The 17437-nt window shown below is 41.6% G+C and overlaps 1 protein-coding gene across 2 annotated transcripts in view; it reads right to left on the reverse strand.

Moving 5' to 3' along the window:
• SH3RF3 (SH3 domain containing ring finger 3) overlaps positions 1–17437 on the reverse strand; it is a 246179-nt gene that overhangs the window by 73499 nt on the left and 155243 nt on the right. For both annotated transcript variants that reach the window (XM_064407910.1, XM_064407911.1), the window contains exon 3: positions 11845–11940. In XM_064407910.1, coding sequence (XP_064263980.1) covers positions 11845–11940 — 96 coding nt within the window. The remainder of the gene's footprint in view (positions 1–11844; positions 11941–17437) is intronic.

Here is a 17437-nt window from a genome sequence, read left to right on the forward strand (position 1 = left end):
TAGTATGCTACAAGTGGAAGGAATTTGGAAAACCACTGCTCTAGGCCGTGCTGTTTGAGCTCTGAGATGGCAAAAGCAATGGGCTAGCAAAAAATCTGCACAGTAGGAAATCTTTCTGAAACTCCAGAACACTGAGTTTTTTTTTCCTATTTGTGGAATTACTCAAGCTCAAATATTTTCCTAACGCATTCCTTTCTGAAAACAGCCTGCCCTGCATTGCACCTATGTTCCATAGGCAGAGAGACAAGTTGTCGCAAGGAAACTGAAATTTTGCAAACTGTGACCACACTGTGTGATGCAGTCACACAGAGACATTTATTCATACTTATTTTTGTCATTAAATGCTGAAAAGCTCCTATCACACATCAGAATTCCATGGTGAGAAGCATTATGTAAACATAGAGCAATATGACAGCTCTTGGCCCAAAGAAAGTACAATTTAGGATGGGGACAAGAGACAATGCATAGTTATAGACAAAATATACAATGCAACAGTCTTATCAGGAAGATGGACAGAGGATTTTGCACAACATACATCTTTTCTAGCCATCACAGCCAAAAGCAATTTTAGAGAAGAATCGGGAGGAGCAATTCTGATGCAGATGTTTGAAGCACTCATCACAACAGTGAAGAACAGAGCACTGTGGAAGAAAACTGTGATTAAAAAAAACTGACAAAGTGATTGTCATCGCTGGCATCCAGTAATAAATAAAAGACAACAGGCAGAGAGTAATGAGTAAGCAAAAGGTTGCAAGTAAGAGTGAATTTTATGGGTTGTAGAGGACAGAAAAAGACTCGAGAAAAAGAAAGGAGTAGCAGCTGATGACCACATCAGACTGTCAAGAATGAGGCACATCTGCATTTGCTAAGGCTGCAAAAAGGATGTAGCCATAATCGGGGTATGACCTGATGGAGTTTGATCTTTGCAAATGCTCAGCAATCAGGTTGGACAAAGACTGGTAGAACTTCTAGCCACATGAATGAATGAAACCACTCAGGAGGATGTGATTCCCACTAGCAATGTCTTTATTACTTGCCACGAAAGTTCAAAGAACAATGTTCCCTCTTTAACCAGTGGCCAAAGAGAAAGTAACACGCTTAACTGTGTACTGTGCACTGCACTGAAAACTCAGGAATGTGCTTAGTGAGAGTTCCTGCGGGCAAAGGCAGACCTGTGTGTCACTGGAATGGTGTGAAGCTGCCTTTACTTTGACCTTAAACTCAGCCCTCAGGAGTGCTTTTGTGCCTTCAAGGACCCCCATAGGACAAAACCCTGTGCTTGAGAAGCAGTAACCCCTAAGCAGGAGCTGGCCAGGGTTAAACCATGACAGCTCCCTAGGTGCTTTAGGGAAGAGAAGCTCAGTGCCAGTACCAAGAGCTCTCAGATCTCATTTGGCCTGGGAGATTTCCAGAAATTCAGTATTAATCATCTCTATAGCTCTTCTTGCATTCCCCTAATTCATATATTGAGGGATAATAAAATCTTGAATCCACCAAATCAATATAACACATATCTCTTTCCTAAGCCATGCACCTAAGGAAGTGAAAGGCTTTGGCTGGGAATAGGCAAATCTAAGCACTAGACTGGAGCAAGGAGGGAAGATGCTGAGGAAATTATTTCTCAAAGGTTAGAGTCATAGACCTTCTTCCTGGGCTAGGAAAAGAAAAAGGATATAAGAGGAAGTCATTACTATAAATTCCTTACTATGCTGTTGAGGCTGAAGCAGATCAGAGAAAAGGGATCAAGGAGCTGACCATCAGGGAGTGCTCTCCCTCCTTCTGCATGGTGGCTTTCTTCTTGAGAAACAGAGCTGCCTCTTCCCTCAGTGCCATCCCTTTAGCCATGTGGTAAGAGAAGAATACTTCCAGCATGAGTCTATCACTCATAGACTGAATGCTCTGGTACCTCTCCTGCGCTGTCCCAAGGTTTCCAGAAAAATTCTATTACAGAAAGCTCTCTCATGAAATTTCCTGTCAATTTGATTCAATTGTGTCTAAACAGATCGGAAGACTTCAAAGTCAGATTTAGAGCAGGACACTCCCTCCAGCCTCACTTAAGCAAAAACTAATATTATTAACCTGGTTTGTGGAGTAACTAGTATGCTTTTTCATAAAATTATAATTTAATAAAATAATTAGATAAGTCAAGGGACAAACAGGAGGTGGAAGAAGTTGCTTGCACCAAGTTCCACATTCCTCACCTCACCATTTTTTGCCTGATGGCTTACAGCACAGTGCAATGGCAGCAATCACTGCAGGATAGCTGTGGGTGGGAGTTGCTGCCCTCACAGACATGTTTTCCTGCAGTGTGAGGTACCACACTTCCCATCTTCCTCCTTTCCCATGGCCTCCTTTCCCATCTTCCCTCTTTCTGCCCTACATCAGCATGGATGTTCATGTGACTATGCAGTGAAAGTAACAGATATGACTAGAAACTAAAACAACTCCAAATTGAATAGCTTTCAACAGGATGACTTCCCTGATTCATCTCAGCATATCTGGTAATCCTGGAACGTGGAGGGCAAAAGGAAAGAATTGTCACACATGAGTTAAAAGCAGGACAATCCCTTTGGCAGCAGCCCTTGCTTTTGTCAGATTAAAATAATGCCAGTATTACACTCAAAAATGATGCAGCAGGAGATAAAATAAACAATGGCTGGTCTACTTTGTAAAGGAATAAAGTAAGCAAAACCAATGCAATTTCTTCTACAGGATAGACTAAACACAAAGGGGTCAGCCTTCAAGAATTCTGTGTGTTCTAGAGAAAATCTGGAAAATATAGAGAATCCCAAATTAATTCCAACTATCTTCCCCTGTTTCTGATTTTTGTTTTTAATTTGCATATTCTTCCTCTAGTCTTTTTAATTTGATTTTTTCAATGTTCAGCTCTAACACCTAACAAAATGTCAGAGGATTTCAGACTTCAACATCTGGTTTTGGCACAGCTAATGACATTTTTAGGCAAAAGACCAACTTCATCTGTTATTTTTATTATTTGAAGCATGCGTTCAGCATACACACACACTCACAGATCTTTTTGTGCCTAGAATAAAAGCAGTTTGACCGTTCCAGCATGTGTGACAATAAGAAGTAAAGAAAGATGTAAAACCGATTCATTACTACATTCTATCAGGAAAATGTTCTTCTTGAAACTACTCTTCTTTAAAAGTTCAAGAGGTCAAGTTCAGACATATTTGTGACCATTTACCGTGATAGAACATAAATATAAATATGAAAACACTGAATGGTTTGGGTAAGAAAGGACCTTTAACATGATCCAGTTCCAGCCCCCCTGTCACAGGAGAGGTGTTCCAGCCTCCTGATCAACTTTGTGGCCCTTCTCTGGACTTCTTCTGACAGGTTCACATCTTCCTTACGTTTGGGACCCCGAGCTGGATGCAGCACTGCAGGTGGGGTCTCATGAGAGCAGAGCAGAAGGGAAGAATAATCTTCCTTGTCCCACTGGCCACACTGCTTTGGATGCAGCCCAGGATGTGTCTGGATTTCTGGGCTATGATTGTGCACTGCTGAGCGATATTGAGCTTCTCATCCACCAGCACCTCTAAGACTTTCTTTTAAGGGCTGCTCTCAGTCCATTCTTCATGAAATCTGTTCCTGTGATTGGGATTGCCCTGACTCAGGTGCAGGACCTTGGAGCTTGGCCTTGTTGAACTTTGTGAGGTTTGCATGGTCCCACCTCTCAGGCCTGTCCAGGTCCCTCTGGATGCCATCCTTTCCCTCCAGCGTGTTCACCACACCACAGAGCTTGCTGGCACCAGCAAACTTTCAGAGGGTGAACTTGATCCCACTCTCCATGTCACCAACAAACATTTTAAACAGCACTGGTCCCAGTACTGACCGTTAAGGAATGCCACTCATCACTGCTCTCCACTTCAACATGCTGACTGTCACTCTTTGAATGTAACCACCCAGACTATTCCTTATCCACTGAGTGGTTCATCTGTCAAATCCATGTCTATCCATCATACTTATTCAACATGCTATCTTCTGAAAACAAAGGTCAGAGGGGGCTCTAACAGGCACTCCTTGGTAATTCCTTTTTGGTATCACTCTCATCAGCTGTCCCTCCTGTCCCTCTGATGGAGAGCATCTTACCCACCACTGACACAACAAAGCATAACATGTGCTTCCACCTCTGCCAGGTCCTTTCATATTCTGGGATTTTAATATAGGACCCACTTTTCTTCATCACTCCCAGCATCAGGGCTGTGGCAGACACATGGAAATATTTTGCTCTTTGCTCATGGGGCTGCGGCCACCAGCAAAGGGGCAGAAAAAGCAGCCAGTTTGCCAGGGGCATGTCCCAAAAACCTCCTACTGACCCTCTATGTCTATATTTGGATTTAAGATCCCCACTCAGAGTTTTAAGGCATTAGGAAAGCTCCCCAAGAAGGGAGCTAATTCCCCAAGAAGGAAGATAATTAAGATGTGCAACATGCACTAACAAGGACACTAGGAAAAAAGATGAAGAATGTTGGTGTGAGAAATAATGAAATCCTCTAGGATTTTATGTTTAATTAACTTCTAGACAGTGTATCTGTTGACATATAGCTTCTTAATATACATTCATGCATTAGCTCTAGGTAAGTGAGACTGAAATATACTTTCTTTTCAAAAGGAAATAGATCCCAGGAAGTCATCAGTGCTGAAACAATCTTTAGAAGCTGTCAAAGGTGATCAAGGTCTGAAAAAGACAAAAGATCTCTTCAGTACCTTCTGTAGAGGGCATGGACTACTGATGATAGGCTCTAGACCCCACTCAGAGCCCTGGGACAGTGGATATGCTCAATTGGGAATGCTAATTTCTAGTGCTTGGAAACCTGCACCATTGCAGGAGTTTGTCCACCATGGTTGTGTGCTGTGAGGCTTCTGAGCACTGCTGCCAAGTCCAACACATTTGTTGCACAGGCAGAAGTTATTTCTAAGAGATGTGCTATCTATTTACTTTTTCCTTCAGAGATCATCACTAGTGATTGTTTTGTAACACAAGCAGCCCTGCAACCGTAACAGAAGAACAAAAGCTTTGAGGCAGAACCAAAAACTCGATATAGAAAAAGAGACAGAATTGCATCCAGGACCAGAAAACATATCTAAAAGCACAAGCCTGGTTCAGGTGATCTGGAGGTGAAGGGAAGGGCTGATGTGCTGAGAGCACAGGGAAGTGGCAGCAGATGCAAAATGCAGTATGCCAAACCCCAGTCCATTTGCACCAGGCAGGATGCAAACAGGATTTTGTAGGGAAGTGCCAGAAGTCCTTCCAGTGGATTGTGGCTATAGACAAAAGTCTTGTTATCAGATCAGCTTAGATACCTAAGGAACCTAATTTTTGGTATCTAGGAAGCAGCATTTCAAAAATGCCCTGTACAGATATAGAATTGATATATATGACTCTGAAAGACTCAGGAAATGAGCTTATTTGCAAAGGTTGTGTGCTTGAGTTGGTTGTGCTGGAAACCTTTTTTTTTGCTATAAATTGCTCCAGAGAGTTATTTTTACAAAATACAGTCTAGGAAATTCAGATGTTACTCATAATTAGGAGGGGTGGGTGGGAAAGATATTTTTGGATATGACAGCTGACAAATTTCTGGTTTAATGCGCCCTGGAACAATAAGAGGTGATAACAACTCGGATCTGGTTTTGATGAATAGGAATGTTAGTCATAACATATAAATCCAAATAATTTTGAGCTCATTCAAATGAAAGTAGGCAAGAGTAAAATCAAGAGAAAACCTGTAACTAAAACTGTCGGTTCTCAAAAGGCAAATTTTCACAACCTACAGCTGTGTCTAAATTTACATGCTGGCTCTCACCATGGCTCACACAGATCTCATAATTGTCTGGGCTGGAGGATGACTCAAATATGACAGTACTCCTACCTATTTCTGTATGCAGGCTTCCCCTCTGTGGCACCCACCTGAGATGAACTTCAGGGTAAACGTGGTGTTCCCTGACAAAGAAACCAGAAAGCAGCCCTGCTTTGACTTGTCCAGACACAGCCTGAGGGGACTGAGCGACACGGAAAGGTCTACAGAGCTGAGGTGCTCAGCTAGTCTGGGGCAAACCTGACATTTAAGTCAAAAGGCGACACTGCAACTCAGTTTTGTATCCTGAAGATGCAGGAAAGTGTTAGAGAATCTGTGCGAATGATCACTTTATGAAGGGTGCTAGAATTCAAGAGAACTTAAAAGAAACCAGTCAAATTTAAAGAAAACAAATTTTCTGCCAAATGTCATGCTAATTTACATTTTACATAGGAAATTAAATCAAAGAGCACGAGGTTCTTTATTTATGGAGGCAAAAGGGAACATAAGAAATCAAGCTGTTATGCAGAAAAATGGGCCACAGATTAAAAATAATGTGTATATACATAAATAATATATACATAATATACAAATACATATTTATATATTGTAATATGTTGTATATTTAATCTTTTTCTCACCTCTGACAGCTAATACTCTTAGTTTTTCTGACTAACATAATCTTTATTTGAACTTCTATAGATTATTTTACTTTATATGCATGTAAGAGTACTTTAAATCAATGAGCTTTATTCATGGATTGACATGAAAATAAAGGTCTTTCTTGCAGCCTACAACACAATTCTGCATGTTTTAGTTTGAATGTGAAACATGAGAACTGTACTTTGTACTCCATTCACATAGAAATCTGACACCAAGAAGTATCTTAGTAATCTTAGTCTTGGTATCTTAATATTCCATACAGGATGAAAACAAGTGGGACCAACATTTTAGAAGCTATGAAGATGCAGGAATGAAATTCTTAAAACAATATATGCACAAAATGTAAAATGCATATGAAAATGAATATCAATAAAGCTTTTTAACAGAAATTGGCTGAACATCTCTTAGCGCTTGCATTATTGTCAGCTTTACAAGGTTCTTATTCCATTTTTATCTGACATACAAAAGGAGAGAGAACAGAAAAAATCAATTGTGGTGTTAATAATGGGTATAATTCTTAACTCATTAGTGTTACACCTACTTACTACTGGGATGAATTTGCTCCTCTGAGATTTAGTAAGTCAGCTTTTCTAAAATCATCTACACTAGTTTCCATCTACCCACCTTTCAAAAGATTCCATTTTTATTCACATTAAATAATACTTACAAGGCTAAAATGAACCATTTTGACAGTCCTTAAAAAGAGAGATTGCACATTCTTTTTGAAAAGGGCACCAAACAAATGTTAGTATTTAATGAACATCTAATGCTTCAGGTTTTTTGGAAGGCTTTAATAAAAGATACTCAGAAAGATTCAGAGTGTGCTGCCACCAAGACCACACAAAAATAAATGATGGGTCAGACATCAAGGTTGAATTAATTATGAGAGTCCCATAGGGATCCATCTGTCCTGCAGCTGAAAGAAGAAACCAAACAGACTGAGGAGCGGAAAAAAAACCCCCATAGATAAGAAGTGGACAGGGCAACAATTATTTGTTGAAAATGGTCAAAATAGCTATTAGAGCTAGAAATACACATGCAGACACATCTGAGTTTTCAATAATGTAACTATGATGACTGCCACTGGGGACACCAGCATAGTGGGAAATGGCTCATGGGAATCTGCCTAGAGAGAAAAAAAGGACAAAATCTGTCATCCAGACTGAAAGGGTAAACCTTTCAGTTTAGGGTAAATCTGCATTCATTTGCAGCTAACTAAAGGCTACTCTTAGCAAAGTACATGGTTACACAGTTAAGGACCTTCTTCTGCTGGGAAGATGGATTTCTGTGACACTGCTGGACAGCCTCAGCTGGGATCCTGGTTAATGTGCTTGGGCTCACCTGTATGGTTAAACTGTTTTAGGATGACTGCTAGATCCTGCAGTACAGCACAAAACTTAAATGGATAGTCTGCTCTGCAAAGATAATTTTGGAATGAAAAATCATTGCTCTCTTTAAGAAATGCATTTGCTTTTGGATTTTGTTTTATTTTCACTTCTGCTTGAACTCTTTTAAAAAACCGACTTGCAAGAATTATTTTCCCTGGGGAGTCTTCTGGACCTATGCTGCAGGACATTGAATCCATTGGCTCTGCCCATTCTCCTCCTCCCTCTTTCTCCTAGACCTCCTTTCTACATTTTTTTTTCCTTTTTGACTGTGAAAAACAGGAGAAGATCCTCATTACCCTGCTTCACTGCTCTGTAAAAAGAATTTTAAAGCTCCTAATATTACTTAATCACAGCTTTCAGTGCTCCTGCTGCCATAAAACATTATAACAATGGGTTGGCACTTCATCAATTGTAATTTGCTGATATTACAGTCACAGTAGCGCCCAACATAATTGCCGTGCTCTACCACTGACTCATAAGGCTTCTTGGTCTTGGTCAATCTTCTTTGCTCTGGGGGTTGCAGGCAGAAATTTTACTCTAACAGCTCAGATTTTTGAATTTCCAGTTCCTGCCCATCCGAGCAGGATGCCTCCCTCCAAATACTCAGCACACCATTGCCCTCAAATTTCATTCCCAGTTACTTAAATCTATTAGGACACACTTTATTCTTCATTATTCTCAATTTTGCACATAGCAGCAGAACACAACTTTCAATCAGAGATAATAACATATATTAAGAAAGAAGGATCTAGCTTGAAGACAGTAAAATAAAAGAAATTTTGTCAGGGCTTTGAATTCCTTAGAGGTCCAAAACACCTCATAGCAAGAATATGACTTCAAACCATACAGATTATTAACAAGATGTTTATTTCAGGACAGAAGGTACATTGAGGATCAATTTCATTATGTTGTGGGTTTTTTTCTGTAGACAAATTAAAACATAGATTATCAGCCCAAATGACTCGTACTGAAGATGAAGGACAGCAACAAAGTAGGAAGAAACAATAGTCCCAACTCTCCGTGACGGAACATATTGTTTGTGACTCATGCTGTCAAAGTAATCATTGTGAGCTGTGAATATTGCTCCTTATCCACTTGTAGCTGCTCTGAGGTTGGGACAGAGATGATACAACAGAGGCAGGAAAAGCCTCTCTGCAGACATGCAAGCACCCTTGTTAAACACTTGTAAGGGATAAAGAATAAGATCCATGCCACACTGCACTCATATGGCTGTACAGACAACCAAACATGATTCTGAGATAGAGACTTTAAAACACTGCAGGGGCAAGGTATATTTTGATGTCTGTTGGTTTATTTGTGCCTCCTTCTGCCACCATGGTCTGGCTCTAAAAGCTGTGTTTCTGGGCTTCCTTTACAGAAGTGGTGATCCCTGTGAGGAATCTGCTAACCACCCCTCCCCAGCACCCACTGCAAAATCTCTGTAAGCCCCTGCAAAAGCCTTTTGTGCATGCACCTGTGTGAAGGGTATGGCAGCACATTGCCAGAACAAAGTGCTGCCACAGGGGGCCACAACAAGGATTATATGCACTGTCTGTAGCCCTGGCATGCTAAACCCTAAGGTCCTCAAAGTGACTGGCTTGTTTTCCAGAGCTCTGGCTTGCATAACAAGAGTAAGAGCTCTTGTCTGGGCGTGGGAGCAACTGGGGACATCAGAGCCTGCCAAGCTGGAATTCACTCTGTCCAGAGTGCAGGGCTTAGGATACCATGTGAAATCCCACACACTTCAGCCAATCAACTGACACAAATAGAAGGCTACTGTGAGAATTAAACTTTGCTTATTCTACACATTTTGCCAAGATTTTGAAAACCACTTAATGGACTTAGACAGACTTGAGGAGTGTTTTTAGATTCAAGTACTACTTGTTTAATGGATTTATTTTATAAATATCAGCACTGAGATTTTCAAAACTTCTTTGGGACTTGACCTGCTGATTCCTTTTAATTTTTAATGCAAAGTAACATCTGAAGCTGGCAACAGAAACACAATTGTATAACTTGAATACTTGCATAAGCTCATCTCATATTCAGAACAAGGCCTTCATCCACTATGTGGATGAAATAGGTGTCCAGTACTGTAGCCTGGAGGATCACTTCCCTTTGGTTTTACAAACCACTGCACAAATATTATAGCCATGGCACCCAAGCATCTCATTTTAATAGGCCTTTAGAGCCTCCAGATTTCAAATTTATACAGATAAAATACATGTGTGTGTATACACATGAATATACAGATAAGTGTGTACAACTGTACTTTATCTACTCTGTGTGTGTGTCTGGTATGAATGTATATGCATGCAGACCTTCCTCCATGTGTGCTTGGCCCCTGCTGCTGGCTACCTGGCTGTTTGCATTCTCTTCACAAGCTGCAAGCATCACTGTTCTGACCCTGCACAGCGCTACCTCCTGCTCCTCCATGGCCACCCAGGATGTGCTAGTGCTTGGAGAACTTCAGCAAGTCTTCAGCAAGACTTCCCTACAGGCTGCTCTTCTGAGGTTATGAGCCCTTCACCCTTCAAGAGCAGTAATTATGGAGAACAGATACCTAGGAGTGGGAGAAGGATCAGAATGCTGCACAGTGTGTAGGCAGTGCCAGCCTACAGATGAAACTAGAGCTGGGGAAAGGTGGTGAGGTGCAATGGTGGCTGGCTGTGCAGAGGTCCTCAGTTCACTCCTTCTGCAGTAAAATTCAGGACAGTAACATTGCACTTTCCCAGGACAAGAAAAAGAAGGGGAAAAGGATGAAATCTGGGAGAAACCCAGCTTTCTCATTTAATCACAACAAACTGAACATGTCTCACACATTCAGAATAGAAGAAAACTAGTCATTAACTTATGTGAGGCAGCTGGTTTCCCAATAACAGCTCCTACACATTCTGGTGCTAATATTATTGTTCTTGTCAACTGTGGGAATGCAAAGTATATTAATGATGGTTTATTCCAAATTGGTCATTGTCGGAGTTAATAATTAGGTAGTCAGGCACTAATTATCTCTATTTTGTCTCCAATCACTAACTAAGAAAACTGGAGAAGTAATTTCAGAGGCAGGCACCAGAGCCACACACAGCAAAGCAGGCTCTGCTGTGGGCACAAGAGATTCTTCACTACAAAGAGGTACCAGACAATTGTTTGGAAGCAGAGTTAGGGAGATGCTGCTCTGAGCAGAGTGGCAGCACCTCACAAAAATACACATGCACGTGGTGCCCATCTGCTCTTTGCACCCCTGGTTCACTCATGAGGGAGGAAAGCTCCTTGAGGACACTGCCTGGCACCTGGACAAAGAGCTGCACCAGCAGGACCACCACTGCTGGCTGCAGCCCTGGGCCCAGGCAACCTCTGCCTGGAAGGGCACCACCAGCAGGAGGAGGGCAGCAGTGGGAAGAGGTGGAACCACAGGTATGCACAGAGGAAGTGAAGTCTCAGCATTTACTCAGAAATAAGAATCCTGTGGGAATTACAACAGGAAAGAGCTCAGGATAAAGATGGGTCTGGCACACATGGAATGAGAGCCCTTGGGCACATGGGTGGGAGTGCCTGAGCCCCTGCTGAGGCAGAGGACACCCTCAGTACCACTCTGAAGGTCTGTGCATTTAGATCACTGCTGAACCTGCACTGCTTCTCTCCACTGCCCCAGAACTTACATCTCTCCTCAGATGTGTGCAAGGTATCCCAACTACAATTGGGATACTCTGTTTCCCCTATGCACTTTGGACATTATACTAAAGGGGAAGCCTTTAGAAGGAGTTCATGGAGCATATTTTGCTGACCACTTTGAATTGGATGTACCCCCATAGTGCCTTAGCAGACAGCAACCAAAACAATTCCCTTTTCAGTAACTCTGTTTTACTTTATCCTTCTCATATAAGAATATTTGAGATTATCCTTCCCTTGTAGGCGCAAAACCTCCACAAGTTTTCATGACCAGCATCCACCACCATGTGTTATAAACTTACCTCAACATAGAGGATAGGGAAGATGCCAATCTTGTCACCCAGCATTCCTTCTGCCCAGTTGTCATCCACCCTCCTGATGACTGTCAAAATTTCATCCTAAAATCAGAGATACACAAAAGACATAATCAAATATTTTCAGTAGAAAGATGCCAATTTTTGGTTACCCACAAGATAGAGAGTGAGTACACAGAGGAGGTCATTAGCCAGGTAAAAGTGTTTCCTGAATCCTGGGCTAGCAGCATCCCTGGCCCAGCATCTTATCCCAGGCATCCCACTCAAAGTGCACTGAAGCACCCTGCAGACAGAGCAGCTCATGCTGGCTGTCAGCAGCTGCAGTGGTCTGGGCACAGCAGGTGGGAACAGGTAACTCCTGGCTTCATTAGGGGGAGAGAAGAATGTCTGACCCAAGAGGTCACCTACAAATCACAGGTGAAACCTCCTTAGCATGGAGTTGCCCCTGTGCATCCAAGGGTCTGCTGTGATGCTGGTCTGCTCTGGAACACAATTCAAAGGGAAGCACCAGTACAGCACAGGTAGTCCTGGAAACACTTCCAACAAGGAATAGTACAAGGTGCTCAGCAACAAGCCTACACAGCTAGCACACTGAATGTCAGTTTTTCTTTAAAAAACAAATCATAAGGTAAATCTGCAAAGCAGATAAAAAGCCAAAGATAGCATGTGAAAAAGCCAAATTGCATTCACCTGTTGGATCAGCTTCAGTTTGGACACAAGTTCATTTCCTAAAACCAATGGTATTTTGATATTATATTTAATCTAGGGGACTTTATAAAAAATTCAGCAGATAATGAACCTCTTTGTGATTATAAAACAAGAGATAAAGCAAAGTACAAACAAGATTGATATTGCTCAAATTTTCACTTGAGCACACCCAGAACGTACAACTTATTAGGAAAGCTCAAGTGACTAGACCAAAACCCTGACCTTTCCCAGTCTGAACTACTCAGTTTGTCAATGGATTTCTGCCACCATCCCTGTCTTCTGGGGTCATCATACTAAACCCAGGCTTAAACCAGCACTGCTTTCTACAACAGCTGTGGAAGGCAACTCTCTCAGCGGGGCTCTGCTTGGATGCTCAGATCTCCTATGAGAAAAGGAAGGAGTGGGCTGAGAGGAGCTGGAAGTCAGCTTTGTTCCCTCATGACATCCAATCTTCCTCTGCTCCTGTGCAGGAATTTACTAAAAAGAAGAAAATCTCTTCCTCCAGAAAGCTGAGACGGAGTTCCCTGCCAATCTCACTTTATTTCCACTACTCACTCTGTGAAAATAAGAGCTATGTATGGTCCACCACGCTCCATGTAACAAGATACTGATGCCAAAGGGCAGCTGTTTTTTTGCAGATACTTCTCACATAGAAAAAACTCCCGCAAATTCCTGATCCAGGATGTTCAGACCACGGATTTGCCTTGATAGAAAAATGACCGAACAGAGATGTGATGTGATGTACTTAGTAGTTTTTGAACATGTGCATTTTGAATACGTGCACTCTGAAATAGTTTAAATGTTTCCTTTGCATTATTCATCTGAATGATCCATTAGGGGAAAGCTCATAGAAACGGCTACAAGCTGAGTCCTTCAGCTATTTATTACAGCTGGAAGGATGCAAAAAGAATTTGTGCATTTAATTTCCTGAAGAAACAGATAGCATTCCCTTCCAAAGCCCTGTCTGCACAGACCATTTTTGATCTGTTTAAACAACTGACAGTAATGCATCTCTGCAAAGCTTCCACACACTCTTACAAAAGACCGATTAGCATAAATTTAGAATCTAGGTAAAGGGTGTAAACGAGGAAAAGAAACAACTACATCACTTCAGGGACCTGCTATGAGCATTCCTACTTTTTATATTTGCTCATCTATTTCCCTAAAAGAGTTTTTTAAAAAACACAGAATGTGATGTAGTCTACACTTCATGCACATATATAATCTTATGTGTGTGTAAGTGCATACACATGGGTATGAATAGAATCATAGATTGTTCAGGTTACAAAGGACCTCTAAGATCATTGAGTCCAACCGTTAACCCAGCACTGCATATAAATGTATATATATTTGCAAGTATTTACACATGTAAGAAATTAAGGGAAAAAAATTAAACTGTAAAACCCCAGAAGCTTTTGACCAGATTTTGCTAGAGGCACTATGCAATCCCATCTCTGGAGCAGGCTGTACAGACACCTGGCAGGAAAGGTTTTTCCTGTGTTGACTTTGCTCAAGGATAGGGTGGGGAATGGCTGCCTTTTGAAGATCCCTTTCCACTTTACCTTCCGTGGATGTATGAAATCTGGAAGCATTTCCATACGCATTCATCTCAGCCATGTCTGGCTGCTGAATATGGTCCTATATGAGAAATGCATCCTGAGATGTGCTGACATTCCAAATTAGTATCTTTGTGAGAGAGCAAAGTGCAAATTCTTGAGAATTCCATTACATAATTAGTTTTTAGAAGGGTGTTGAAAATCTTCAGAATTACAGCAAATCCCAAAAAAATCTTTTGAATTTTTTTTTTTTTATTACTAGAAAGTTGCTTTGAATTTACAGCCAACAACATCATTCTATACAGTGAACTGGTGAAAGCTTCAGAATGAACTATTTTAGAACCTTATACTAGTTGGATAGCCGTGCTACTTATAAATTCCTAGAAAGGTTCCCAAAAGGATCATGAATAGCAAAACGCCACAGATCTCTTGGCATACCACTTCACTATTTCACATTGACTAAATTGATTTCCAGGCAGCATAAAGGAATTCAAGCCTCAAATCTCATTTCAAAAGCCAATGGTATCCACTGTAGTTTGGACAAAGATATGTCGTGCTCCTTTTATGCCTGTTGCTAGACCCTTTAATTATTTGCTCTCTCCTTCTTGCTTGAGTTTCTCTCTATTCATCAGGGCTGGATCAGCCTTGTGACAGGCATGTGGGACCTGCAGTTTCAGTTTATAATCATTATCAGAAAAGAAGTCAAAGATAAATCACTTAAAAAGCTGTCTGATTGACAGAGAAATGAATCCTTTTGCTGAGAAAACAGCACAAAATTGTGTCCAATAACAGTCATGATTCACAGCCTGATTTTTATTCTAGTCATTAATGGCCATTAACGAAGCAATACGGAGCAGCTGTGCCTGCTATTCTGCAGAGATAACTACTCCATCTAGAGCACTGGGGAGACCGCAGCGATGGCAGGATGGCACCACGTGGTGCTTGGTGAGTCCAGCAGCAGTGCTGCCAGCTGGCACCAGAATCCCTGTCACCAGCTATTGCTGGGATGGTCCCTCTGTGAACAGCAAACGCTGCTGGAACTGAGTGCTAAGGGGCTGCTCCACAGCCCGGAACAAGTATTGGATGTGATGGTCCTGGGATTGGCATGGCTCCTGTAAGGCACCACTGTGGGCTGGGAATGAAAGTGTTGGAAAGTGAGGGAAACAGCTGATGTTATTAAAAATGTGATGAGCAATGAAGCGTGGTGAACAGTTGATGCTACCTTGACAGGTTTGAGACTCATCGGCCGGCATCGCTCAGCCTTCTGACAGCCATGTGAAGACGCATGCAGAGGGTGGTCAAACACCAAAACAAACGTGTGGGCTGAAACTGGACTCACTGTAAGTCTGCAGCAGCTACACAGACAGCCATGTAACTACTTTAGACTTGCACTGCTACACCTGGGAGCAGAATCCTCTTGCAGTGTTCACAGCCCAGAGAAAAATAGATTATTTTTAAAGCAGAGACAGCAGGATCCCATGTCCATACTGTGGTCATTTCTAATCGTTAGGAGAGATTAGAAAGCTGAGCCATTACGTATATCCCAAGAGCATGCAATTAGGCTCTGTAGGACACAGCATGATCCCAACCACACTAGAGAACATCAGGAGTAAAACTTCTGAAAATACTGGCATTAAATTGGTGCACAGTTGACAAAAGGCTGGAACCAGCTGTTACAGAGAAAAAAATAACTGCCTGGTTTGGCTAATCACTGCCAAAGGCTGAGGGAAAAGACATTAAATACGAAATCTGGGTAAGTTCTATCATCTTACAGACAGCCCAGAGGAGAGAACAGAGGTGAGACCCTATGCCTGTGTGTATGGCTTCTCTGGAAAGAGGACTTGAGGGAGCAGTCCAAATGGTGCAGAAGAATGTGGGAGTTTGTTTTTTGCCTGAATACTCAAGACAGATTTTTCTCTTCCCCTCATGATTTTAGTCTTACACATAAAAATTATTACATTTACATCTTTGGCCTTCTGTTTGGAGAGTGTTGTATCTACAGGAGATGAAAATAGGTCAATGGCAGGAGTGCCCTGCAGCACTCCTCATGAAGATCTGTGTAAAGTAGACTTCATTTCCTTGCAATACACATCTGGAACAATGAAACATTCTCATTTTGAAAAATGTAACAAAGCAAATTAGCAAGAGGAAACACCAAATATCCTTCCTTTGTTTTCTTTTACTGTACTAGTAGGTATTCTGAGTGCACAGTAACAAGGGGGATGGGAAAAAAGCAAAGCCCAGTGAAAGAACAAAAATACAAAATGATACAGAATGTCCCCATGTTTGAGTTTCCTTCTTGTAGCTTCTCTTTAGAGGAAAACTCTTTATTTTATAAGTAAAATCCAATCACAAGTGTCTGGTAGCCTTAAATGAGTTGCAGTACACAAATAGGTTATATTAGTTTGTGTAAGTGTTATGCCAATGTAACCCCTCCACCAGAGGAAGGAACAAATAGTGTAAATGAAACTGAGACCTGGTCCTGCATCTTCAGATGCAAACTGAGACATTCAAGAGATGCATATTGCTCAAAGTGACAAGTCACATCTACAGCACTGCAGTGCTCAGGACTCTGTGCAGAGGAACTGACTGCATCAGCAGATGATCTATAATCTGGGCTAAACAGGAACCTTCATCAGCACAGGTGACAGCTAAAATTAGCATTGAGAAAACTGATGAAAACATGACGGTGAAGTCCCAGGATGAAAAATAGATTATTCACTGTCAGGGAGAACAATAGGCAGGACATTAAAACTGTTACAAGATGACAGTGTGTGTAGTGGAAGGAGCTGAAGAAGAAAATAGCAGTAGAAGAGAAACCAAACCCCCTTGGGGAAAACACAGTCATCAGGGATAAAAGGATGCCAACAGTAACACGAGGGGTGAAAACAAGGAAAATTGAGAGATCGAGAGTAGAGCTATACAGCAGGAAGAAATGCTCCATGTGAGAATGACATTGGACAGCCAAGAAAATGAGAACTATCACTATACAAAGGCAGTTATTGTAAAGGAGGTTTTCTAATATATGGCACCAAATATATCAAATACAAAAGTGTCTAGGAGAGGACCTGCTGTAACAAAAAAGACCACAACTGCCTGGCATACCTATTAAATTTCTTAACACTGAGCAAGCAAGGAATACTTTAAGCAGACAAGGAAGACTGCACCTCAGAGAAGTCACCAGTGTACTTCTGAGCAGGCAGCGAGAAAAACGACGCACCAGAAAATATATATTTACTGATAAGGTCTCAGAGGTAACTTCTGGCTAACTTTCTGTTAGTGCAGGGCTGTTACTTCTCACTAAGCAGCCCACTTTC

Source organism: Passer domesticus, chromosome 2, assembly GCF_036417665.1.
Source record: "Passer domesticus isolate bPasDom1 chromosome 2, bPasDom1.hap1, whole genome shotgun sequence".
Lineage (NCBI taxonomy): Eukaryota > Metazoa > Chordata > Aves > Passeriformes > Passeridae > Passer > Passer domesticus.